At 42.8% G+C, this 27,810-nt stretch overlaps 1 protein-coding gene across 1 annotated transcript; it reads left to right on the plus strand.

Moving 5' to 3' along the window:
• Positions 1–1,220: 1,220 nt before the first annotated feature.
• On the plus strand, positions 1,221–8,158 carry LOC115135750 (APC membrane recruitment protein 1-like). Its single transcript, XM_029670804.2, is given in 3 exon segments — positions 1,221–1,608; positions 2,372–2,923; positions 2,926–8,158. Coding segments are annotated over 2 exon segments (2,733 nt in total). The 5' UTR covers positions 1,221–1,608; positions 2,372–2,481; the 3' UTR covers positions 5,217–8,158.
• Positions 8,159–27,810: the final 19,652 nt, after the last annotated feature.

Here is a 27,810-nt window from a genome sequence, read left to right on the forward strand (position 1 = left end):
TGGTGGAGAGAGTGGGTAGAGTTAAGGCTGTGAGGATCAAGAGACTGGTTTTGATTTGTTTGTGTTTCTGAGGATCAGAAGAAACGTGTGTTGCCGTCTCACCCAATTTGATAAGTTTGAAGTGTTGTGTGTGTCTCTTAGGAACGGCACCCCTCAAGGGGATTATGTCCGGTGTCTTGTGGGAAGTATATTTTGAACAGAAATATTCCTGGTGTGATTGATGTACGTCGGATGAATTGTGTGGTGAATAAAGAAAAAGTTAAACCTATCTGTTCTTTTGTTTTTTTGATATGGAGTCTCCCTACTCAAGTGCAGTTAGGGTATATTAACTACAGAGTTCAAGCATTTATCCCAAGACCAATGCAGTGTGATCATTTTAATGCTTTTGGTCATGTGTCAAGTGTTTGCAGAAGGGAGAAGCCGAGATGTCCAAGTTGTGGAAAAGATCATATGTGTTATAAAAGTGATGAAAATGTGACTTTGCAATTGTGGTGGGAACCATGAAGCCACATCTTTCAAGTGCCCCACAAGGGTGAAAGAGAATGAAGTGGCCAAAGTCAGGGCTGTCCAGAGCATATCATATGCAGCTGCTGTTAAAAGGTTTTGAGGGTGTGAATGGTGCACTTGAAGAGTCCATGGTGGTGTATAAGCCTTCACTGCCGGCTGCAGGGGTTGACTTTCACCAGAAGGATGCTGACTTTTTAAAGGTTAAGAAGGTGAACTTTGTGGTCTTTATGGCTATGGTGATAAATGGTCCTGCCAAGGTGGAGAGAAGGTCCAGGAAGATAGAAATCATTGTGGAAGAGCTAGAGCGGTTCCTGGGGCTGAAAGATTTCATGGAATATTGTCACAAGCCGTACTCTAGAACCTGAGAAGGGAGATATGGGGAATTGAAATAAGGATGAAATGGGAGTTTTGTTTTGTCAATGTACATTTTATTTGGTTGGATTAAGTTAGTTTCCATATCACGTATCGGTTTTCTTTTTTACCTTGTTTTGATTTCAACCGTCCAGTTGGTGGCAGCAATACATGTTTTTGGTTTGTAGTCTGCCATAAAACCCACAGAAGAAGAAGGGATCATAGTGTTCACCTGGTCAGTCTGTAATGGAAAAAGCACGTGTTCCTAATGTTTTGTGGACTCGGTGTGGGTGTATGTATGTATGTATATGTATATATTATTGACTGAGGGTGTAACTGAAGCTATATAGAGCATGACATATTCCAGTACTAACAATTCAATTGAGCTATATTAGCCATGTAGTCTGACAATGTCAAAGGAAAGACATTGTCAGTCAGGAAACTATTTACTAAATGTTTTGTTGACAAAATTATTCTAGATTGAGCATCCTCTTTGAATGAATTTGGGGGGTATAAATGGTCTTTGGCAATCTAGAACTACCGGTAAAAGATCAATCAGAAAGGAAGAGGCAAAGCCGCTCAATATATACTCTAGAACCTCTTTGGACCCCAGGACACACCCGCTCTCACTACAACTACCATAATTCAATGCGTACATTAACAAGAGGCTCAAGACTGTTTGTGTTGCACGACTGAATAACGTGATTCGGATGTATTCTTTGTTATTCTGGCGTGTAGAAGCCCAACAAGGTCAGTTCATGTATATATCCCCCCACCCCATAAACCCTTATTGGAAATATAGCAATTTTTCCCTTCAATGTAATGCTTGTAGACAATGCTTGTCTCCTAGGCTAGTCAAAGTGTATTTTCCAGCCATGCATTGCCATTGTTGCTAGCGAGCTAAGGGTGTAAAATGTTATTTAATTGAAGAAGCTAGCTAGCTAGCAAACTAGGTTAACACAACCAACTCCGTTTTCTAAATATTGCTAGCTAGGTCGATAACTTGCTGGTAGCTAGCCTAGGCAGCCGATAGTGCTACATCCTTTTAGATTTGCGGTCCAGGCACAAGGTAACGTTAGTTAGCTGCCACTGCTAGCGACACATTACTTTGTGGCCCCAACCTGACGACTTCTTGGTAAACGTCACGCATCTCTGTTTTCTCGTGTAGTGTATTGCATAAACAATTAGTCTACATAATGATGTTGCTTCAAAAACAGGTGATTCATTGAAAGCTATCTCAAGCGAAAACAATTTAGGATATGTCCTGCTGTCTGTTTATTTCGCTGTTCCTGTTGCACGTATATCAATGGTCAGCTTTACACTTTCTATGCAGATAGCATAACACTTGTTCTGAACGCTTTGCCAGGTAGATAGATAATTACATATACGTGTGTTATTTCATCTAATGTAAAGAAAACCACCATAAATAAGCCCAAATTGAATAATGTAGGCCCATCACTGTATAGCACAGAATCTAATCATTCTATGCCTAATCCTTTGTCCTACATTTCAGAAAAATGGAAGCAAATGGTTTTGGAAGATTGATTGCCAGCAGTCTTTGCACCTGATGGTGATACCATCATGCTCATATCTGTTCACTTCACCTTCCTGTAGATTGTTGCCATGGAGCACTGTGACGGAAATGAGCCAGCAAGTGATACAAAGCATTTGTCTGCTGGCTGTGAGCAGACGGCCATGGGTGACCAGGATTTACAGACTGAGGTGAAGCCTCCATCTGACATTTCTGATGCTGTACCCCTTGAGCATCAGCCATCAGGGAAACTGAGGAGGACTGCCTTAAGATTCTTTGGAGGACACAAAAGCATCTGTGTTTTACCAAACTTCTTTGGGGGAAGGAACAAAAATCTAAACAAGTGGTCCTCTAAGAAGGGAGTCAGCAAGAGTAAAACTCATGATGGACTTAGCAAGGCAGACTGGGAGGACAGTCTGGGAATTGGATATGTCCCAGCAGGATATTTTGAGTACCACAGCCAGAAAGATACTGCTGGAAAGGCTTGTAGGGAATTTGGTCACCCTACTGGTGATCAGAAGTCATTCTCTCTTCCCGGCAGAAAAAGGGTTTGCGAGAACTTTTTAACAGCATCAGGCATCGTAGAAAGAATAGAAATTGTGATTTTGAAAAAAATGAAATGGTTGCGAATTCTCATGTCTGCAACAAAGAGGTGCCTATTGCCCAGAATATCATTGACCAAAATGACATGGAGTGCCTGGGCAGTTTGTCTGAATCCAATGTACCTGTTTTGGCAAACGTTGACGATTGTTTGACAATTGCTCCTGAATGTGTTGATGTCATAGTGTCTGAGAAAGACCTGGTGAAACAAGGGAGTCTTGATTCTCTGATAGGGGAACTGAAGAAAGGTGAGGATATTGTAGAGACACTCCATATAAACACAGAACCAGATTCTTTCCCGAAGACTAACCTAGAGTCTACTGTGAACGTCCAGCTGCCTACTGGCTCATCTCAGATGAGCTTGCTGTTTGGTGATGTGGCCTCTCTAAAGAGTTTTGACTCGCTCACTGGCTGTGGTGACATAATAGCTGATCAAGACGATGACAGTATTGCAGATTCTCAGGGCACAGTCTCAGCGGAAAGGAGTCGAAATGCAGGCAAACGGAGTTCCTGTTATGTTACGTACCAGGGTGGAGGAGAAGAAATGGCCACCCCTGTTAAGGTGGACAGGGATTATCTCCACGACCTCTGGGAAAATGAGGTTGCAGAGGACGCTTGCTATACCCACACCCACGAAGAAGACTTTCTAGAGCACAGTGAAAGTCCTAGGATGACACCTGAAGAGCCATCTAGCTCCTATACCATGGACATCAGCAGCAACAGTAATGGTGCTCTTGGAGTTACAGAGACCACCCTTACATCTTCGGATGTCATGACCCCACAGAGCGAAAATCAAGTGTCAGTTCCTAACAGCGATGAGGGTTACTATGACTCTACCACCCCAGGACAAGATGAAGACGGACGTGACAAAGTTGACAGGATCAGGACCGATAGACTACCAAGGGACAGTTATAGTGGCGATGCATTGTATGAGCTTTTTGAGCCTGATGACAGTCTTATCAGTCCACCTTTTGAAAAAGCTAAGCTGCCCGTCTCTGATCCACTTGAGTTTTTAGACATGTCAGCTCAGTGTGGTGGTGAAGATGTAAATGCTCTGTTCGCTCCTGAAACGGGTCTAATTGAAGAGGACAGGCTAACTGGGAATAGGGAGAAAATGCTTGGCAACCCTAAATTGTCAGATGCTGTTTTTGGCACCTTTACCTCAACATGTCAATCACAAGAAATTGACTCTGAGCAAAACAAGCCACAGTCCCCACGGTTAAGAGGAAATCATGATCTATCTAAAACAAAGAATGACTTGGAAGATGACCAGACAGTTTGCTTCTCCCAAGCCCTAGTGGACTTCACAAAACAATCACATGTTTATAGTAATTCAACTGAAAGCATGGGAGGCTCTGAGTCAAACTCTCCCTTTGCCCAAAACATGCAAGCCCTCCCAGCCATTGTCACATTTGATGTCGTGGACATGGATAACGAGGGGGAATATGACCAGCAGATGGATATGGTAATGGAGGAGGAATACATCACGTCGCCTTATGAAGTGTTTGAAGAAAGCTACCTGCAAAAGGATGCGTTTGCTGAATGTGACTTACGTATGTTTGACCTCCTTGAACAGAGTCTCAGTAATACTTGGGGAATCGCCAGCCTGCCACGTCACCTTAGCCTTACACAAGTCAATCGGTCGAGTCCACTGGCTCCTCTGCTGAGTCCTTTGGCCTTAAATAGGAGGAGTAGATCCCTGGACACGGAGAGCTTGGAGTTAGAGATGACTGACATGTATTTAGGGAGTGGGGCAGCACTAGCATCTTGCCCTAGAACTGAAAGGGACTCGAAGAGAGTGTCCTCGCTTCACCGCAAAAATAATGGATACATTTCCACTTCAGAAAACCGGGATAATAGACAGATTATGTTTCCGTCATGGCAGCCAGAGACTGAGGGGACTGTAACGCACCCACGAGCAGATGGGAAAAGAACAGAGCAGACGTACAGTCTCTATCAAACTCAAAACAGACGAATGATATCATTCAGTCAGCCTGTCAGTCGAGTCCCAAACTGTAAATCTCAACAGATCTCAGCTAGCAAAATGACTGACAGAGTATCCTGTAATTATATCTCTCAGATTACAGGACCGTTACATAGGCCATCTCATCTTCCTTTGCAATCAGAATCCTGTCGGCCCCATGCCCCCTATGGGAGATCAGTTAAGGCATCAGATGGTGGTGGTGAGGCCCTTTTTTACACATCGACCGTTAGCTCTCATCCTTAAAATCAACATAATAACATGCCTCAACCTTGGTTGTGAGTCTGGCAGTTCTGTAAGCAGGGCTCTAAACTGTAAGCAGGGCTCTAAACTAACTTTAAAAATGTAGGAACACCAGAAATGTGATTTTTAAAATTGGTTAAGATACAGTATAGCCAAGCTACTGCTAAAGCACATGTTGTGCCCTAGAAATGAATATGAAACCCTGTAAACACTTTTTTTTATTATAAAAAGCAAAAGTGTTGACATTAAATACCTCATTAAAATTAAGTCATTTATGGAATATTAGGTCTCCACATAATGTAAATTCACTAACATTTAATGTTGTACACCGTCTCTTTAAGAGCATCAAGTTTGTGATGACATGCAAGACGTCATTCGTTCATTGTTATGATCATGGATCTCCTGAAGAAGCTATCCCTTTTCCTTTCTGTGCCCCCAAATGTTTTCAGGTTGTTAGCTAGCTAATGAGGTATCAAACATGACTGAACAAGGTGTAAAACAAATGCAGTCCGCAAGTAGTTTTAGAACGTCCCGCGACATGGTTTATGAATGTAAAATGTGGCCTCCCAACCTGTGACAAAAAACAACAACAAACGTTGCACTGATAATATGGGTTAGCTCTTCTGAACTGTTTGGGCTAGAATCAAGCAGTTTTTGCTGTATTAATGGTGCAAGCATGATGCTAACAAATCTGGACTCTGGGAAACGAGAAGCCTTATTACAAAAATTATACAAATAAAGTTATTTATTTTGTTGCACTGGTGCTCCCAAATTAAAACTCCAGGTTGAGGTCGCACAGCAAAATATTTAGTCCCAAATGTGCACTTTAAAGCCCTGCCTGTAAGGCCAGTGGACTATGAGCAGCAGGCAGACTTCACCATTAAAGGAAGAAAAACTGGATATGGTACACCCTGTTGAATGTAACAAACACGGTGCCTTCGGAAAGTAATCAGCCTCCTTGACTTTTTCCACATTTTAATACGCTACAGCCTTATTCTAAAATTGATTGAATCGTTTTTTCCCCCCATTATCAATCTACACACAATACCCCATAATGACAAAGCAAAAACTTTTTTTTAGACATTTTTGCAAATTTATGAAAATAAATGGAAATATCACATTTATAAAAGTATTCAGACCCTTTACTCAGTACTTCGTTGAAGCACCTTTGGCAGCGATTATAGCCTCTAGTCTTGGGTATGACGCTACAAGCTTGGCACACCTGTATCTGGGGAGTTTCTCCCATTCTGCTCTGCAGATGCTCTCAAGCTTTGTCAGGTTGGATGGGGAGCGTCGCTGCACAGCTCTTTTCATGTGTCTTCAGGGATGTTTGATCGGGTTCAAGTCCAGGCTATGGCTGGGCCACTCAAGGACATTCAGACTTGTCCCAAAGCCACTCCTGTGGTGTTTTGGCTGTGTTCTTAGTCGTTGTCCTGTTGGAAGGTGTATGTTCGCCCCAGCCTGAGGTCCTGAGAATTCTGGATCAGGTTTTCATCAAGAATCTCTGTACTTTGCTCCGTTCATCTTTTCCTCGATCCTGACTAGTCTCCCAGTCCCTGTTCCTGAAGACATCTCCACAGCATGATGCTGCCACCACCATGCTTCACCGTTGGGATGGTGTCCGGTTTCCTCCAGACTTGACGCTTGGCATTCACGCCAAAGAGTTCCATCTTAGTTTCATCAGACCAGAGAATCTTGTTTCTCATGGTCTGAGAGTCTTTAGGTGCTTTTTGGCAAACTCCAAGCGGGCTGTCATGTGCCTTTTACTGAGGAGTGGTTTCTGTCTGGCCACTCTACCATAAAGGCCTGATTGGTGGAGTGCTGCAGAGATGGTTGTCCTTCTGGAAGGTTTTCCCATCCAAAGAGGAGCTCTGTCAAAGTGACCATCGGATTCTTGGTCACCTCCATGATCAAGGCCCTTCTCCCCCTATTGCTCAGTTTTGCCGGGAGGCCAGTTCTAGGATGAGTTTTGGTGGTTCCAAACATCTTCCATTTAAGAATAATGAAGGCCACTGTGTTCTTGGGGACCTTCAATACTGCAGACATTTTTTGGTACCTTTCCCCAGATCTGTGCCCGACACAATCCTGTCTTGGAGCTCTACGGACAATTCCTTCGACCTGGTTTTTGCTCTGACATGCACTGTCAACTGGGACCTTTTAATATAGACGGGTGTGAATTTCAAAATCACATACAATCAATTGAATTTAGCAAAGGTGGACTACAATAAAGTTGTAGAAACATCTCAAGGATGATCAATGGAACAGGATGCACCTGAGCTTTATTTAGTCTCATTTACATGATTACTTATGTAAATAAGGTATTTAAAATAAACTGTTTTCGTTTTGTCATTGTAGGATATTTTTTGTAGATTGAGTAAAACATTGAATTTAATCAATTGTAGAATAAGGCTGTAACGGAACAACATGTGGAAAAATCAAGGGGTCTGAATACTTTCCTAAGCAAATTCCCAGAAATGTAATGAAACCTCTTCTACACTTAGTATTGAAATGTGGTATACATGTTATGTACCACCAAAGACACCATCTAGTATGTTTGCATAACTGAAAATAGAATGATTGTCTGTTACTGCAAGTATTTCACTCTGTTGTATAATCCTTATTTGTGTTGCTGTTCTATCATACTGTGTTGTCTTGTGAACAGTCATAATAGAGGCTCTCCCATGCAGTCTTTCATTAAAATGTTCAGGCCTGAGTATGCCTTGCATTTGTAAAGCCCAGAGTTAGGCCACACACAACACGTATTACACATATTGGTAGGTACTGTGAATGGGTAATTACTGTAAACTACGTGGTCATTTTAAAATCAAATTAAATTTGTCACATGCACAGAATACCTCTTGTGTAGACTTTACTGTGAAAGGCTTCCTTAAGAGCCCTTCCCAACGATGCAGAGTTTAAAAATAAAATGTCACTGACTAAAGTTGTATCTAGCCTTTAAAGTATTTTTTATGACTTTCTTTACAGAAAGTTGTTGACTACAGTCTAGGACGGTGCTTGTAAACTCTTAGGATGGTATTATATTGTAATTTCGATGTAATTATAAGATGCCGCCTCGACATGCAGATTTGGATCGCAGGTCAATTAACCTTTTGAGATACCAAATGTATAGAGAACAGCATTGATAATGTCTTACATTTTTGTAAAGACATGGTAATCTATTAACTATTACAATATACTGTATGTGTTTTAGGCTACATTTTAGAATGTATTTCATCATGCATCAGTTAACCATTGTATTTTTTGTGGTTAGGGCATTTGTTAGCTGTCTTTCTTTTGTGGGGGTTGACAGAAGTTGATGTGAAAGTAATTCTTTCTTCAATAGATTTGTATTCTGTAGTACCTCTGCAAGTATTCAAAAAAGTGAGGTTGAATTTGTATTCACAACCAATCCATCTGCTGAGAACAGATATACAGCAACAGTCAAAAGTTTGGACACCTACTTATTCAATGGTTTTTCTTTATTTTTACTATTTTCTACATTGTAGAATGATAGTGAAGCCATCAAAACTATGAAATAACACATATGGAATCATGTGTAACCAAAAAAAGTGTTACATCAAATCAAAATATATTTTACATTATTCAAAGTAGCCACCCTTTGCCTTGATGACAGCTTTGCACACTCTTGGCATTCTCTCAACCAGCTTCACCTGGAATGCTTTTCCGACGGTCTTGAAGAAGTTCCCACATATGCTGAGCACTGCTTTTCCTTCCCTCTGCTGTCCAACTCATCCTAAACTGTTTCAATAGGGTTGAGGTCAGTTGATTTTGGAGGCCAGGTCATCTGATGCAGCACTCCATCACTCTCCATCTTGGTCAAATAGCCCTTACACAACCTAGAGGTGTGTTAGGTCATTGTCCTGTTGAAAAACAAATGATAGTCCCACTAAGCGCAAACCAGATGGGATGGCGTATCATTACATTTACATTTACATTTAAGTCATTTAGCAGACGCTCTTATCCAGAGCGACTTACAAATTGGTGCGTTCACCTTAAGACATCCAGTGGAACAGCCACTTTACAATAGTGCATCTAAATCTTTTAGGGGGGTGAGAAGGATTACTTTATCCTATCCTAGGTATTCCTGAAAGAGGTGGGGTTTCAGGTGTCTCCGGAAGGTGGTGATTGACTCCGCTGTCCTGGCGTCGTGAGGGAGTTTGTTCCACCATTGGGGGGCCAGAGCAGCGAACAGTTTTGACTGGGCTGCGCGGGAACTGTACTTCCTCAGTGGTAGGGAGGCGAGCAGGCCAGAGGTGGATGAACGCAGTGCCCTTGTTTGGGTGTAGGGCCTGATCAGAGCCTGGAGGTACTGAGGTGCCGTTCCCCTCACAGCTCCGTAGGCAAGCACCATGGTCTTGTAGCGGATGCGAGCTTCAACTGGAAGCCAGTGGAGAGAGCGGAGGAGCGGGGTGACGTGAGAGAACTTGGGAAGGTTGAACACCAGACGGGCTGCGGCGTTCTGGATGAGTTGTAGGGGTTTAATGGCACAGGCAGGGAGCCCAGCCAACAGCGAGTTGCAGTAATCCAGACGGGAGATGACAAGTGCCTGGATTAGGACCTGCGCTGCTTCCTGTGTGAGGCAGGGTCGTACTCTGCGGATGTTGTAGAGCATGAACCTACAAGAACGGGTACCGCCTTGATGTTAGTTGAGAACGACAGGGTGTTGTCCAGGATCACGCCAAGGTTCTTAGCGCTCTGGGAGGAGGACACAATGGAGTTGTCAACCGTGATGGCGAGATCATGGAACGGGCAGTCCTTCCCCGGGAGGAAGAGCAGCTCCGTCTTGCCGAGGTTCAGCTTGAGGTGGTGATCCGTCATCCACACTGATATGTCTGCCAGACATGCAGTATCGCTACAGAATGCTGTTGTAGCCATGCTGGGCCTTGAATTCTAAATAAATCACAGTGTCACCAGCAAAGCACCATCACACCACCTCCATGCTTTACACAGTGGGAACTACACATGCGGAGATCATCTGTTCACCTACTCTGCGTCTCACAGACATGGAGGTTGCAACCAAAAATTGCACATTTGGACTCATCAGACCAAAGGACAGATTTCCACCGGTCTAATGTCCATTGCGTGTGTTTCTTCTTATTGGTGTCCTTTAGTAGTGGTTTCTTTGCAGAAATTTCGACCATGCAGGCCTGATTCATGCAATCTTCCCTGAACAGTTGATATTGAGATGTCTGTTACTTGAACTCTGTGAAGCATTTATTTTGGCTGCAATTTTTGAGGCTGTTAACTAATGAAATTATCTTCTGCAGCAGAGGTAAGTCTGGGTCTTCCTTTCCCGTGGCGGTCTTCATGAGAGCCAGTTTAATCATAGTGCCTGATGGATTTTGCGACTGCACTTGAAGAAACTTTAAAAGTTATTGAAATGTTCTGGATTGACTGACCTTCATGTCTTAAAGTAATGATGGATTGTCATTTCTCTTGCTTATTTGAGCTGTACTTGCCATAATATAGACTTGGTCTTTTACCAAATAGGGCTATCTTCTGTATACCACCCCTACCTTATCAGAACACAACTGATAGGCTCAAATGCATTAAGAAGGAAGGAAATTCCACAAATCAACTTTTAACAAGGCGCAGCTGTTAATTGAAATACATTCCAGGTGACTACCTCATGAAGATGGTTGAGAGAATGCCAAGAGTGTGTAAAGCTGTCATCAAGGCAAAGGGTGGCTACTTGGAAGAATCATATTTTGATTTGTTGAACTTTTTTTGGTTACTACATGATTCCAAATGTGTTATTTCATAGTTTTGATGTCTTTACTATTATTCTACAATGTAGAAAATAGTCCAAATAAAGAAAAAACTCTTGAATGAGTAGGTGTGTCCAAAGTTTTGATTGGTACTGGATACTGAAAAATATAAATGCAACATGTAAAGGGTTGATCCCATGTTTCATGAGGTGAAATAAAAGATCCCAGAAATGTTCTATACACACGAAAAGCTTATTTCTCTCAAATTTTGAGCACTAATTTGTTTACGGCCCTGTTAGTGATCAGTTCTCCTTTGCCAAGATAATCCATCCACCTGACAAGTGTGGCATATCAAGAAACGGATTAAACAGTATGATCATTACACAGATGCACCTTGTGCTGGGGACAATAAAATGTGCCGTTTTGTCACACCTTCTCAATGCCACAGATGTCTGCCGTTTTGAGGGAGTGTTCAATTAGCATGCTGACTGTAGGAATGTCCACCAGAGCTTTTCCCAGAGAATTTAGTGTTCTTTTCTCTAAATCAAGCCGCCACCAACGTCATTTTAGAGAATTTTGCAGTACGTCCAACCGGCCTCACAATCGCAGACCATGTGTAACCACTGCAGCCCAGGACCTCCACATCATCTGAGACCAGCCACCCAGACAGCTGATGAAACTGGGTTTGCACAACTGAAGAATTTCTGCACAAACTGTCAGAAACCGCCTCAGGGAAGCTCATCTGCATTCTCGTCGTCCTCACCAGGGTCTTGACCTGACTGCAGTTTGACGTTGTAAACGACTTCAGTGGCTAAATGCTCACCTTCAATGGTCACTGGCACGCTGGAGGAGTGTGCTCTTCACGGATGAATCCGGTTTCAACACTACCGGGTAGATGACAGACCGTGTGTGGGCGAGCAGTTTGCTGATGTCAGCGTTGTGAACAGAGTACCCCATGGTGGATGTGGGGTTATGGAATGGGCAGGCATAAGCTACGGTCAACAAACACAATTGCATTTTATCGATGACAATTTGAATGCACAGAGATACTGTGACGAGATCTTGAGGCCCATTGTCGTGCCATTCATCCGCCACCATCACCTCATGTTTCAGCATGATAATGCACGGGCCCATGTGGCAAGGATCTGTACACAATTCCTGGAAGCTGAAAATGTTCCAGTTCTTCCATGGCCTGCATACTCATCAGACATGTCCCCCATTGAGCACGTTTGAGATGCTCTGGATCGACGTGTACGACCACAATTCCCAGTTCCCACCAATATCCAACAACTTCACACAGCCATTGAAGGGGAGTGGGACAACATTACACAGGCCACAATCAACAGCTATCAACTGGTCACACGAGATATGGACTGGTTTTCTGATCCACGCCCCTACCTTTTTTTTTAGAGGTATCTGTGACCAACAGATACCTTAGTTTCTGTAGTCCCAGTCATGTGAAACTCATAAATTAGGGCCTCATTTATTTCAATTGACTGATTTCTATGAACTGTAACTCAGTAAAATCTTTGAAATTGTTACATGTTGCATTTATATTTTTGTTCAGTGGAGATAGGTTCTAATTAGATAATCTGTCTGGAAAAGTTTGTGAAAATGTATTTTATGTTAATGTCAATATGCTGCTTGGCATTTTGAGATATTTCCCCGGGCACCATTTTTTCTAGCACTGTGAAGAATAGAATGCTGCCTTGCACTTAAATCATCTATACATTTGTTTTGTTTGTAGATAAAGATTTTTAAAAACATTGGGAGACTTTTTATATTATTTCTGGTCTGTTTTATAGATTCCTCATAAATTTTCCTTATTTCTGGAATTATATTACTATTGTAAAACCTTTCCCATATTTTACACTCAGTGGTCACATCTGTAGTTTGTTTAACTCAGTTTTTCAATAATAAGGAATATAAATGTATATTGGTGACAATATACTTGTCACATACATTTAAGGAGACACTCTGAGCAACTTTCCAACTGGACCCCCACGAAAATCAAACCCACAGCCCTGCTGTTGCAAGTGCCGTGCTCTACCAACTGAGCCACACGGGACCATATACACATCAAAGTGGTGTCAAAGTTCATATACATTAAATAAAATAATAAAAACAGAAAATTCTGTCATGTTGTTATGCCTACATGTACTGTATACTGAACTAAAATAGAAATGCAATCAAAGATTTTACTGAGTTACAGTTCATATGAGGAAATCAGTCAACTGAAATAAATTCATTAGGCCCTAATCTATGGATTTCACATGACTGGGAATATTGATGGGTCTCACAATGGGCCTCAGGATCTCATGGTATTTCTGTGCTTTCAAATTGCATCAATAAAAAGCAATTGTGTTCGTTGTCCGTATAATAACCCCACCGCCACCATGGGGCACTCTGTTCACAACATTGACATCCGCAAACCACTCGCCCACACGACGCCATACGTGTGTTTGTGGTTGTGAGCCGGTTGGACGTACTGCCAAATTCTCTGAAACGACTTTGGAGGTGGCTTATGGCAGAGAAATTAACATTAAATTATCTGGCAACAGCTCTGGTGGAATGTCCATTAGTCAGCATGCAAATTATATGGTTCCTCAAAACTGAATACATCTGTGTCATTGTGTTGTGTGACAAAACTGCACATTTTAGAGTGACCTTTTCTTATTCCCAGCACAAGGGGCACCTGTGTAATGATCATGCTATTTAATCAGCTTCTTGATATGCCACACCTGTTAGGTGGATGGATTATCTTGGCAAATGAGAAATGCTCACTGACAGTGATGTAAACAAATTGGTGCAAACATTTTGAGAGAAATACACTTCTTGTGCGTATGGATTTAAAAAAATATATTTGATTTCAGCACATGAAACATGGGGATGTTGCATTTATATTTGTGTTAGTGTAGTATATACAGTGCCCATTAGATTTCTTCACATTTTAATGTGTTACAAAGTGGGATTAAAATTGATTTAATTGTCATTTTCTGTCAACACTACACAAAATACTCTAATGTCAAAGTGGAAGAAAATATACATAAATTAATAACTAAAATATAGTCATTGCATAAGCATGAAGTTCAGAAGTAAAAATTTGTCTGAATAAATCAAATATGAATTTACATGGAAATAAGGATTGACATGATTTTTGAATGACTGTCCCAATTGGCTACCCCAATTTCGTGGTATCCAATTGTTTTTTTAGTAGCTACTATCTTGTCTTGTCGCTACAACTCCCGTACGGGCTCGGGAGAGACGAAGGTTGAAAGTCATGCGTCCTCCGACCCAACCAAGCTGCACTGCTTCTTAACACAACTCCCGCGCCCGGCCCGCCACAGGAGTTGCTGGTGCGCGATGAGACAAGGACATCCCTACCGGCCAAGCCCTGACGACGCTAGGGCCAATTGTGCGTCATCCCACGGACCTCCCGGTCGTGGCGCTGCAGTATAGCGCCCTTAACCACTGCGCCACCCGGGAGGCCCCACGTATTGCATTTCAAGCACAGATTCAACTACAAAGACCAGGGAGATTTTTTAAAAGCCTCATAAAGAAGGGCAGTGATTGGTAAATGGGTAACAATAACCAAATCAGACATTGAATATCTCTTTAACAATGATCAAGTTAATTTTGCTGTGGATTATGCATTAAACCTCCCAGACACATCAGTCATCTTTCTGAACTGAGCTGCAGGACAGGAATGAAACTACTCCGGTATGTTACAATGAATCCACTGGTGATTTTAAAACAGCTAAAGTACATTCGCTGTGATGGGAGAAAACTGAGGATGGATCAACTACATTCTAGTAACTCCACAATAATGACCTAAATGATAATGGGGAAAGAAATATACAAAACATCCATCTTAAATGCAACAAGGCACTAAAGTAATACACGTTTGGCATAAATGCAATGCCTTATGAGTAACTGCCTCTTTATTTTCAAGCATGGTGGTGGTTTGCATCATGGTATGATTATGCTTGACATTGGCAAATAGTGGGGAGTTTTTCAGGATAAAAAGAAACGGGGTGAAGCTAAGCACAGGCATAATCTTATAGGAAAACCTGCTTCAGTCTGCTTTACACTAGACTGGGAGAAGAATTCACCTTTTGTCAGGACAATAACCTACAAGGCTAAATCTACACTGGAGTTGCTTACCAAGAACACAGTGAATGTGGCAAAGTTACAGTTTTGACTTAAAACTGCTTGAAAATCTATGGCAAGTCTTGAAAATTGCTGTCTGACTATGATCCCCAATGTCTTGACAGAGCTTGAAGAATTTTGAACTAATACCACAGTAGCTGATCTATTGTCAATGACGAAAGCAACAAAATGAAAGTTTGGCATTTACTGTTATTTTTTTATCAATTAGTTTGGTGAACAGCAGGGTTGAGGTCAATTCCATTTCAATTCAGGAAGTACACTGCAATTCAAATCCTCTTCAATGCTTTTCTATGAGGAAAATGTCGAATTGGAATTTTGTTTGCTTTCTGAATTGACTGGAATTGAAATGGAATTGACGCCAACCCTGTTGAACAGTGATGCATAGAGAGAAGGTTGCACATTGTGTATGTTCCCTCATGTAGGCCTATAGCAGTGGAGGCTGCTGAGGGGAGGACAGCTCATAATAATTTCTGGAATTTAGTATAATGGTTGGAATGGAGTGAATGGAATGTTATCAAGCACAAGAAAATCATATGTTTGATTCCATTCCATTCACTCCATTCCCGCCATTATTATGAGCCTTCCTCCCTTCAGCAGCCACCACTGGCCTATAGTATCTACATTATATGGATTGCCTATGTTCTCCTAGCCTCGCAAGCCAGTCTGATCTCATGAGCTTACACAGATGTTCAAATACGTTCTCTATTTATTTATTTTATTTTTTAGAACAAGAGACACTACTGAACAAATAACTTTACAATTGTAAATGAGACAACAATCCAGCAGCATACAATCCTGGACTCTTTCATGGTATTTTTGGGTTGGAGATGGCCACTGCTGAAATAGAAGACCATCAAGGTCAGTTTGCAGTCTCATCTGTTGTAAGCAAGCCTCCAAATTCCTCCCCATTTGCTGTACAACCATGTAGGCTATTGTGCTCAATGGATTTACAGTGGCACGTGGTAGCAAAGTGAGACGGAGGAGCAGATTTAATAATATGGCATAATGAGGATTGTTTGAAGCATACTCCACGAATAGTATGTCAGAGTGGTTGTTGACAAAACACCTGGAGCTACAAGATAAGGCATCAAATCTGTTGCCACTGGAAAAATGCTCAGAAATTCATCAAGTGAAATGTCACACCCTGACCACAATTTAGTAGGGTATGTCATAAAGCTTGAGTATGATTACATTACAGGTATTCATCTGAGCATATTTATCTGAAACTGTCTTTTGTGTCCAGACCATGAGAGCAGAGCTATTTTCCTGAGTTATGTAATTCCTTGTGTTACCTGAACTGTAAACACATTAAAATGAGGGGAAATGCTACTCTTAAGGTTGCCTGGCCATCATCCAAGACCTTTTGTGGCCAACTACTGTGCTCAACTTCGCAGTCTCCAGAGGAGTTGGGACACAGCAAACAGGAACTATTCTTGTTGTTCTCCGGATTTAGATAAGTGTGTATAGGCCTATGTGGATATCAAATCAAATGTTATTTGTCACATGCTCTGGGTACAACAGGTGTAGGTAGACCTTACAGTGAAATGCTTACATTTAACATTTACATTTAAGTCATTTAGCAGACGCTCTTATCCAGAGCGACTTACAAATTGGTGCGTTCACCTTAAGACATCCAGTGGAACAGCCACTTTACAATAGTGCATCTAAATCTTTTAAGGGGGGCGAGAAGGATTACTTTATCCTATCCTAGGTATTCCTGAAAGAGGTGGGGTTTCAGGTGTCTCCGGAAGGTGGTGATTGACTCCGCTGTCCTGGCGTCGTGAGGGAGTTTGTTCCACCATTGGGGGGCCAGAGCAGCGAACAGTTTTGACTGGGCTGCGCGGGAACTGTACTTCCTCAGTGGTAGGGAGGCGAGCAGGCCAGAGGTGGATGAACGCAGTGCCCTTGTTTGGGTGTAGGGCCTGATCAGAGCCTGGAGGTACTGAGGTGCCGTTCCCCTCACAGCTCCGTAGGCAAGCACCATGGTCTTGTAGCGGATGCGAGCTTCAACTGGAAGCCAGTGGAGAGAGCGGAGGAGCGGGGTGACGTGAGAGAACTTGGGAAGGTTGAACACCAGACGGGCTGCGGCGTTCTGGATGAGTTGTAGGGGTTTAATGGCACAGGCAGGGAGCCCAGCCAACAGCGAGTTGCAGTAATCCAGACGGGAGATGACAAGTGCCTGGATTAGGACCTGCGCTGCTTCCTGTGTGAGGCAGGGTCGTACTCTGCGGATGTTGTAGAGCATGAACCTACAAGAACGGGCCACCGCCTTGATGTTAGTTGAGAACGACAGGGTGTTGTCCAGGATCACGCCAAGGTTCTTAGCGCTCTGGGAGGAGGACACAATGGAGTTGTCAACCGTGATGGCGAGATCATGGAACGGGCAGTCCTTCCCCGGGAGGAAGAGCAGCTCCGTCTTGCCGAGGTTCAGCTTGAGGTGGTGATCCGTCATCCACACTGATATGTCTGCCAGACATGCAGAGATGCGATTCGCCACCTGGTCATCAGAAGGGGAAAGGAGAAGATTAATTGTGTGTCGTCTGCATAGCAATGATAGGAGAGACCATGTGAGGTTATGACAGAGCCAAGTGACTTGGTGTATAGCGAGAATAGGAGAGAGCCTAGAACAGAGCCCTGGGGGACGCCAGTGGTGAGAGCGCGTGGTGAGGAGACAGATTCTCGCCACGCCACCTGGTAGGAGCGACCTGTCAGGTAGGACGCAATCCAAGCGTGGGCCGCGCCGGAGATGCCCAACTCGGAGAGGGTGGAGAGGAGGATCTGATGGTTCACAGTATCGAAGGCAGCCGATAGGTCTAGAAGGATGAGAGCAGAGGAGAGAGAGTTAGCTTTAGCAGTGCGGAGGGCCTCCGTGATACAGAGAAGAGCAGTCTCAGTTGAATGACTAGTCTTGAAACCTGACTGATTTGGATCAAGAAGGTCATTCTGAGAGAGATAGCGGGGAGTGCTGGCCAAGGACGGCACGTTCAAGAGTTTTGGAGAGAAAAGAAAGAAGGGATACTGGTCTGTAGTTGTTGACATCGGAGGGATCGAGTGTAGGTTTTTTCAGAAGGGGTGCAACTCTCGCTCTCTTGAAGACAGAAGGGACGTAGCCAGCGGTCAGGGATGAGTTGATGAGCGAGGTGAGGTAAGGGAGAAGGTCTCCGGAAATGGTCTGGAGAAGAGAGGAGGGAATAGGGTCAAGCGGGCAGGTTGTTGGGCGGCCGGCCGTCACAAGACGCGAGATTTCATCTGGAGAGAGAGGGGAGAAAGAGGTCAGAGCACAGGGTAGGGCAGTGTGAGCAGAACCAGCGGTGTCGTTTGACTTAGCAAACGAGGATCGGATGTCGTCGACCTTCTTTTCAAAATGGTTGACGAAGTCATCTGCAGAGAGGGAGGAGGGGGAGGGGGAGGAGGATTCAGGAGGGAGGAGAAGGTGGCAAAGAGCTTCCTAGGGTTAGAGGCAGATGCTTGGAATTTAGAGTGGTAGAAAGTGGCTTTAGCAGCAGAGACAGAAGAGGAAAATGTAGAGAGGAGGGAGTGAAAGGATGCCAGGTCCGCAGGGAGGCGAGTTTTCCTCCATTTCCGCTCGGCTGCCCGGAGCCCTGTTCTGTGAGCTCGCAATGAGTCGTCGAGCCACGGAGCAGGAGGGGAGGACCGAGCCGGCCTGGAGGATAGGGGACATAGAGAATCAAGGGATGCAGAAAGGGAGGAGAGGAGGGTTGAGGAGGCAGAATCAGGAGATAGGTTGGAGAAGGTTTGAGCAGAGGGAAGAGATGATAGGATGGAAGAGGAGAGAGTAGCGGGGGAGAGAGAGCGAAGATTGGGACGGCGCGATACCATCCGAGTAGGGGCAGTGTGGGAAGTGTTGGATGAGAGCAAGAGGGAAAAGGATACAAGGTAGTGGTCGGAGACTTGGAGGTTACTTGCTTACTGACAAGCCCTTAACCAACAATGTAATTTTAAGAAAAATAAGTGTTAATTAAAAAATAAAAGTAACAAATAATTAAACAGCAGCAGTAAAATAACAATAGCAAGGCTATATACAGGGGGTACTGGTGCAGAGTCAATGTGCCAGTTAGTTGAGGTAATATGTACATGTAGGTGGAGTTAAAGCGACTATGCATAGATAATAAACAGAGAGTAGCAGCAGTGGAAAAGAGCGGTCTGGGTAGCCCTTTGATAAGATGTTCACGAGTCTTATGGCTTGAGGGTAAAAGCTGTTAAGGAGCCTTTTGGACCTAGACTTGGCGCTTAGGTACTGCTTGCCATGCGGTAGCAGAGAGAACAGTCTTTGACTATGGTGGCTGGAGTTTTTTTAACCATTTTTAGGGCCTTCCTCTGACACCGCCTGGTATAGAGGTCCTGGATGGGAGGAAGTTTGGCCCCAGTGATATACTGGGCCGTACTCACTACCATCTGTAGTGCCTTGTGGTGAGAGACCTAGCAGTTGCCATACCAGGCGGTGATGAAACCAGTCAGGATGCTCTCGATGGTGCAGCTGTAGAACCTTTTGAGGATCTGAGGACCCATGCCAAGTCTCCTGAGGGGGAATAGCCTTTGTCGTGCCCTCTTCATGACTGTCTTAGTGTGTTTGGACCATGATGGTTTGTTGGTGATGTGGACATTAAGGAACTTGAAGCTCTCAACCTGCTCCACTACAGCCCCGTCGATGAGAATGCGGCCTTGTGAATGTTGACCTTTTTAAAGATCTCACATCGGCTACGGAGAGTGTGATCACACAGCCGTCCGGAACAGCTGAGGCTCTCATGCATGTTTTAGTGTTACTTGCCTCGAAGCGAGCATAGAAGTAATTTAGCTCGTCTGGTAGGCTCATGTCACTGGGCAGCTCGCAGCTGTGCTTACCTTTGTAGTCTGTAATAGTTTGCAAGCCCTGCCACATCCTACGAGTGTCGGAGCCGGTATAGTACGATTCAATCTTAGTCCTGTATTGACGTTTTGCCTGCTTGATGGTTCGCCGGAGGGCATAGTGGGATTTCTTATAAGCTTCCGGGTTAGAGTCCCGCTCCTTGAAAGCGGCAGCTCTACCTTTTAGCTCAGTGCGGATATTGCCTGTAATCCATGGCTTCTGGTTGGGGTATGTACGTATGATAACTGTTGGGATGATGTCATCAATGCACTTATTGATGAAGCCAGTGACTGATGTGGTGTACTCCTTAATGCGATTGGAGGAATCCCAGAACATATTCCAGTCTGTGCTAGAAAAACAGTCCTGTAGCTTAGCATTTGCTTCATTTGACCACTTTCTTATTGACCGAGTCACTGGTGTGCTTCCTGCTTTAGTTTTTGCTTGTTAGCAGGAAACAGGAGGATATAATTATGGTCAGATTTGCCAAATGGAGAGCTTTGTACGCATCTCTGTGTGTGGAGTAAAAGTGTCCTAGAGTTTTCCCCTGGTTGCACATTTAACATGCTGGTAGAAATGAGGTAAAATTGATTTAAGTTTCCCTGCATTTACTTCCCTGGCCACTAGGAGCTTTGCCTCTGGATGAGCGTTTTCCTGTTTGCTTATGGCCGTATACAGCTCATTGAGTGCGGTCTTAGTGCCAGCATCGGTTTGTGGTGGTAAATAGACAGATACGAAGAAAATAGATGAAAACTCTATAGGTAAATAGTGTGGTCTGCAGATTATCATGAGGTACTCTACCTCAGGCGGGCGAAACCTCAAGACTTCCTTAGATTCTGTGCACCAGCTGTTGTTTACAAATATACATAGACCGCCACCCCTTGTCACCAGAGGCCGCTGTTCTATCCTGCCGAAAAAGCGTAAAACCCACCAGCTGTATGTTATTCATGACGTCGTTCAGCCACGACTTGGTGAAAATAAGATATTACAGTTTTTAATATCCCTCTGGTAGGATATACGTGATCATAGTTCGCCTATTTTTATTTTCCATTGATTTTACGCTGGCTAATAGGACTGATGGTAAACGGAGATTACCTGCTCGGCGTCAGATCCTTACAAGGCACCCAGATCTTCGTCCCGATATCTCCGTCTCTTTCTCCTGCGAATGACGGTTAAGAGGGCCTTGTCAGGTGTCTGAAGTAAATCCTTCCCGTCCGACTTGTTAAAGAAAATGTATTCCTCCTGTTCGGGATGAGTAATCACTGTGCTGATATCTAGAACCTCTTTTCGGTCATAAGATACGAAGGCAGAAACATTATGTACAAAACAAGTTACAAATAACGCGAAAAAACACACAATAGCACAATTGGTTAGGGGATCATAAAACGGCAGCCATCTCCTCCAGCGCCATTACTTATACACTGAGTATACATTAAGAACACCTTCTCTTTCTTTGACATAGAATGACCAGGTGAATCCAGGTGAAAGCTATGATCCCTTATTGATGTCTCTTGTTAAATCCACTTCAATCAGTGTAGTGGGGCGGCAGAGTAGCCTAGTGGTTAGAGCGTTGGACTAGTAACCGGAAGGTTGCAAGTTCAAACCCCCGAGCTGACAAGGTACAAACCTGTCGTTATGCCCCTGAACAGGCAGTTAACCCACTGTTCCTAGGCTGTCATTGAAAATAAGAATTTGTTCTTAACTAACTTGCCTAGTTAAATAAAGGTAAATAAAAAGATAGAGGGGAGGAGACAGGTTCTAGAATGATTATTAAGACAATGTGTATTGTGTATGTGTGCCATTCAGAGTGTGAATAGTCAGGACAAAAGATTTAAGTACCTTTGGACGGGGTATGGTATTAAGTGGCAGGCGCACCGGTTTGTGTCAAGAACTGCAACGCTGCTGGGTTTTTAACACTCAACAGTTTTAAACATTTAATGTCACATGCACAAGTACAGAGAAATGCCTTTCTTGCAAGCTCTAACCCCAACAATGCCATAATCAATAACAATGCAATACTAATAATAACAAGGAAAACCTAAAACACACTAAATATCAAAATAAGAAATAGAAAGAACCTAATAAAGTAAGTAAGCATACTATATACAGGGTTAGTTCCAATACCATATTTACAATGTACATGGATACTGGAGTGATAGAGGTAGATACTGTAAGGTGACTAAGGGGTAAGGTGACTAGGCATCAGGATATATGACAAACAGTGTAGCAGCAGAGTATATGATGATTTTATGTGAGTGGATGTGTGTAGAGTCAGTATAATTTATGTGCATATTATGTGTGTGTAAGAAAATTATGGAGTGAGTGTTTGTATTTGTGTTGGAGTATCAGTGTGCGTAGTAACAAAAGTGCAAAAATAAGAATAAAAGTTCAACTCAGATAGTCTGTGTAGCCATTTTGTTAGCTATTTCATCGCTATTTAGCAGTCTTATGGCATGGGGATGGAAGCGGTTCAGGAGCCTGTTAGTGTCCCGTGTATATCAAGAATGGTCCACCACCCAAAGGACATCCAGCCAACTTGACACAACTGTAGGAAGCATTAGAGTCCTAATGGGCCAGCATCCCTGTGGAAAACTTTCGACACCTTGTAGAGTCCATGCCCCGATGAATTGAGGCTGTTCTGAGGGCAAAAGGGTTTAATGTTTGATATACAGTACCTTGCAAAAGTATTCATCCCCCTTGGCATATTTTCCTATTTTGATGCATTACAACCTGTAATTTAAATGGATTTTTATATGGATATCATGTAATGGCCTTAAACAAAATTGTCCAAATCAGTGAAGTGAAATTTTAAAAAGTGAGTAAGTCAACAGAAAAGTGGTGTGTGCATATGTATACACCCCCTTTGCTATGAAGCCCCTAAATAAGATCTGGTGCAACCAATTACCTTCAAAAGTCACATAATTAGTTAAATAAAGTCCACCTGTGTGCAATCTAAGTGTCACATAATCTGTCACATGATTTCAGTATATATACACCTGTTCTGAATGGCCCCAGAGTCTGCAACACCACTAAGCAAGGGGCACAACCAAGCAAGCGGCACCATGAAGACCAAGGAGGTCTCCAAACAGGTCAGGGACAAAGTTGTGGAGAAGAACAGATCAGAGTTGGGTTATAAAAAATATCTGAAACTTTGAACATCCCACAGAGTACCATTAAATCCATTATTAAAAAATGGAAAGAATATGGCACCACAACAAACCTGTCAAGAGAGTGCCGCCCACCAAAACTCACGGACCAGGCAAGGAGGGCATTAATCAGAGAGGCAACAAAGAGACCAAATATAACCCTGAAAGATCTGCAAAGCTCCACAGCGGAGATTGGAGTATGTGTCCATAGGACCAAGAGTGGCCAGAAGAAAGTCATTATTAAAGAAAAAATAAGCAAACACATTCGGTGTTCGCCAAAAGGCATGTGGGAGACTCCCCAAACATATGGAAGAAGGTACTCTGGTCAGATGACACAAAAATGTAGCTTTTTGGCCATCAAGGATAATGCCATGTCTGGCGCAAACCCAACACCTCTCATCACCCCGAGACCAACATCCCCACAGTGAAGTATGGTGGTGGCAGCATCATGCTGTGGGGATGTTTTTCATCAACAGGGACTGGGAAACTGGTCAGAATTCAAGGAATGATTGAAGGAGCTGAATACAGGGAAATTCTTGAGGGAAACCTGTTTGTCTTCCAGAGATTTGAGACTGGGACAGAGTTTCACCTTCCAGCAGGACAATGACCCTAAGCATACTGCTAAAGCAACACTCGAGTGGTTTAAGGATAAATATTTAAATGTCTTGGAATGGCCTAGTCAAAGCCCAGACCTCAATCCAATTGAGAATCTGTGGTATGACTTAAAGATTGCTGTACACCAGTGGAACCCATCCAACTTGAAGGAGCTGGAGCAGTTTTGCTTTGAAAAATTGGCAAAAATCCCAGTGGCTAGATGTGCCAAGCTTATAGAAACATACCCCAAGAGACTTGCAGTTGTAATTGCTGCAAAAGTTGGCTCTACAAAGTATTGACTTTGGGGGTGGGGTGTGGAGGGGGGTGAATAGTTATGCACGCTCAAGTTTTCAGTGTCCTTGTCTTATTTCTTGTTTGTTTCACAGTAAATGCATCTTCAAAGTGGTAGGCATGTTGTGTAAATCAAATGATACCCACCCCCCAAAAATCTATTTTAATTCCAGGTTGTAAGGCAACAAAATAGGAAAAATGGCAAGAGGGGTGAATACTTTCAAAGCCACTGTACTCAGTGTATATAGAGAAACTGAAAGCTCTATGATTTTAATTTAAAAGAACACATTTGAACATTAACAAGTGAACAAAATAAAAATGTGACTTGGACTGTGAGACTATTTGAAGTGTAGATGGGCCAAGGCTGGGTCATTTCAGCGCAATGGATCCACTACAAAGGCTGTGGTAGCATAGCAGCAGGAAAATAATATATTGCCAGCACTACGGACGGCTATATCTGTACTCTAATACAGGACGAGTAAAGGTCCAAACAAATATATATTGTTTCACTTTGCTTATTTGAGCTGTTCTTGCCATAATATGGACTTGATATTTTACCAAATAGGGCTATCTTCTGTATACCACCCCTACCTTGTCACAACACAACTGATTGGCTCAAATGCATTAAGAAGGAAATAAATTCCACAAATTAACTTTTAACAAAGCACACATGTTAATTGAAGTGCATTCCAGGTGATTACCTCGTGAAGCTAGTTGAGAGAATGCCAAGAGTGTGCAAAGCTGTCATCAAGGTAAAGGGTGGCTACTTTGAAGAATCTCAAATATAAAATATATTTTAATTTGATAAACACTTTTTGGTTAGTATATGATTCCATAAGTGTTATTTCATAGTTTTGATGTCTTCACTATTATTCTACAATGTAGAAAAAATTGTAAAAATAAAGAAAAACCCTTGGATGAGTAGGTGTGTCCAAACTTTTGACTGGTACTGTATATTAATACATTTTTATTATTCAGGGGGTGCTGCAGCACCCTCAGCACCTCTACTTCCTGTGGCTATGTGTAGTAGAGGTATGTAGATTTTCCACTGCAGTGGTTTAGCCCCACTGTAATGCAGCAGTCTCCCTGGTCTAATATTTCACTGGACTTCTACAGTACCTCTCCACTCCATCCCCCTACCCAGACCTCTTCTTTCTGTTACACAGTATTTCGTGAAAGCTTATTCTAAAAGCATATTCTACCATTGTGGGATAGTAAAAATAGCAAGTTCTCACTAATTATGTTTGTTTCATTTTTAAAAATTATGAACAAAAATGTTACATATGTGCAGTCATTGTCACTGGGCATCAGTGGAGTGAATGTATCTGGTTCCAGATAATGAACTTCTACCATTTGAAAGGTACAGGCACATACAGGGGGGCAAAAAAAGTATTTAGTCAGCCACCAATTGTGCAAGTTCCCCCACTTAAAAAGATGAGAGAGGCCTGTAATTTTCATCATAGATACACTTATACTATGACAGACAAAATGACAACAACAAAAAATCCAGAAAATCACATTGTAGGATTTTGAATGAATTTATTTGTAAATTATGGTGGAAAATAAGTATTTGGTCACCTACAAACAAGCAAGATTTCTTGCTCTCACAGACCTGTAACTTCTTCTTTAAGAGGCTCCTCTGTCCTCCACTCGTTACCTGTATTAATGGCACCTGTTTGAACTTGTTATCAGTATAAAAGACACCTGTCCACAACCTCAAACAGTCACACTCCAAACTCCACTATGGCCAAGACCAAAGAGCTGTCAAAGGACACCAGAAACAAAATTGTAGACCTGCATCAGGCTGGGAAGACTGAATCTGCAATAGGTAAGCAGCTTGGTTTGAAGAAATCAACTGTGGGAGCAATTATTATTGTTAAATCCTGCAGTGCCAGACGTGTCCCCCTGCTTAAGCCAGTACATGTCCAGGCCCGTCTGAAGTTTGCTAGAGATCATTTGGATGATCCAGAAGAAGATTGGGAGAATGTCATATGGTCAGATGAAACCAAAATATTACTTTTTGGTAAAAACTCAACTCGTCGTGTTTGTAGGACAAAGAATGCTGAGTTGCATCCAAAGAACACCATACCTACTGTGAAGCATGGGGGTGGAAACATCATGCTTTGGGGCTGTTTTTTTGATAAGGACCAGGACGAGGAGTGGCTTCGTAAGAAGCATTTCAAGGTCCTGGCGTGGCCTAGCCAGTCTCCAGTTCTCAACCCCATAGAAAATCTTTGGAGGGAGTTGAAAGTTCGTGTTGCCCAGCAACAGCCCCAAAACATCACTGCTCTAGAGGAGATCTGCATGGAGGAATGGGCCAAAATACCAGCAACACAGTGTGTGAAAACCTTGTGAAGAATTACAGAAAACGTTTGACCTCTGTCATTGCCAACAAAGGGTATATAACAAAGTATTGAGATACATTTTTGTTATTGACCAAATACTTATTTTCCACCATAACTTGCAAATACATTAATTAAAAATCCTACAATGGGATTAAAAATTTAAAAAAATCTCATTTTGTCTGTCATAGTTGAAGTGTACCTATGATGAAAATTACAGGCCTCTCTCATCTTTTTAAGTGGGAGAACTTGCACAATTGGTGGCTGACTAAATACTTTTTTTGCCCCACTGTAGTCATCCGAGGGCAGTGGAGACTCCTCTGATTCTAATATTAAACGTTTCCCATACTTAGATGAGTTGCAAAGACAGACAGAATCCTAGTATTGAGGTCAAAACAATATTATGTTTCCCCCACTTTTATTTAATATTGAATTATTTAATGAATGGTCTTGTCTGTGGACAATACTGTATGTCTGTGCTTTTCTTAAAGCCATCCCATGTTACCCCTTTCTTCATCTCTCCAGACAAGCTCCCAGTTATTGTTGGCTTCTGATTCAAATCCCTTGTGCTTGTCTCTGAGGCAGTCGGTAACCACTCCTGTCTACCTGCTGGCATTGATAAGACCACACAACCAACCAGGCCAGTGCTCTGTTTACCGCTCGTCTCCTGGAATCTCCCCCATGACGACTTAATCTATGTACCACCAGGTCACTCAGTGGTAGAAAGAACGGTGCGGGTGTGTTGGAACAGCAAAGCTGCTGGTTATCCTCAACCACTTGTCCTATTAGCCTAAAGCATAGTTTCTCCTCATCCTGTGCTGTGTTTCTTTAATTTATCTTATTTAATTTATTGGATTATTGTTCAATTGAATTATTATTCTTGTGAGAGTTTTTTTCAACTGAAGTTTATGTGTTGGTGGAAGTCTGAGACTTCCAAGGTTGATAGTGCTAATAATCACCTCTCTCCATCATGCTTCTGAGAGTTACAAAAGTGACAGCTATGGGTCTAGTGAACACTGGAGCTCAGAGTCCATGGGGATTGGGAGTGACAGGTGCACAGGAGCCATTATCATACTGTTAAGACCTTTCAATGATTTCTGTGGATTGGTTCAAGTGGGTGGATGTCAACATTTCTTTTGACAAATACCTACTATTATCAATTGTTACAGTAGCCTAGGCCTATAATGAAATTATGACATTTGAATTGCAAATTGACACAGTCCAATAGAACAACCATTGCAACCCGAAAGCAGTGTCTGTTCATGTTCCTTTTGTTGAGTATTTCAGGGCTGTGATTGTAACTATGTTTTGATGAGCAAGTGTCACGAGGTTAGGACACCCATTTTAAAGCATAGATAGGAACAATAAATGATGAGCCCCCAATTTGCGTCTGTGGTATGTTCTTCTATGCATGAAGCACCGCCCAGGCTTTTGCTCCCCACTACGCAGGGAGAGATGCAG

Source organism: Oncorhynchus nerka, linkage group LG10 (genome assembly GCF_034236695.1).
Source record: "Oncorhynchus nerka isolate Pitt River linkage group LG10, Oner_Uvic_2.0, whole genome shotgun sequence".
NCBI classification, from domain to species: domain Eukaryota; kingdom Metazoa; phylum Chordata; class Actinopteri; order Salmoniformes; family Salmonidae; genus Oncorhynchus; species Oncorhynchus nerka.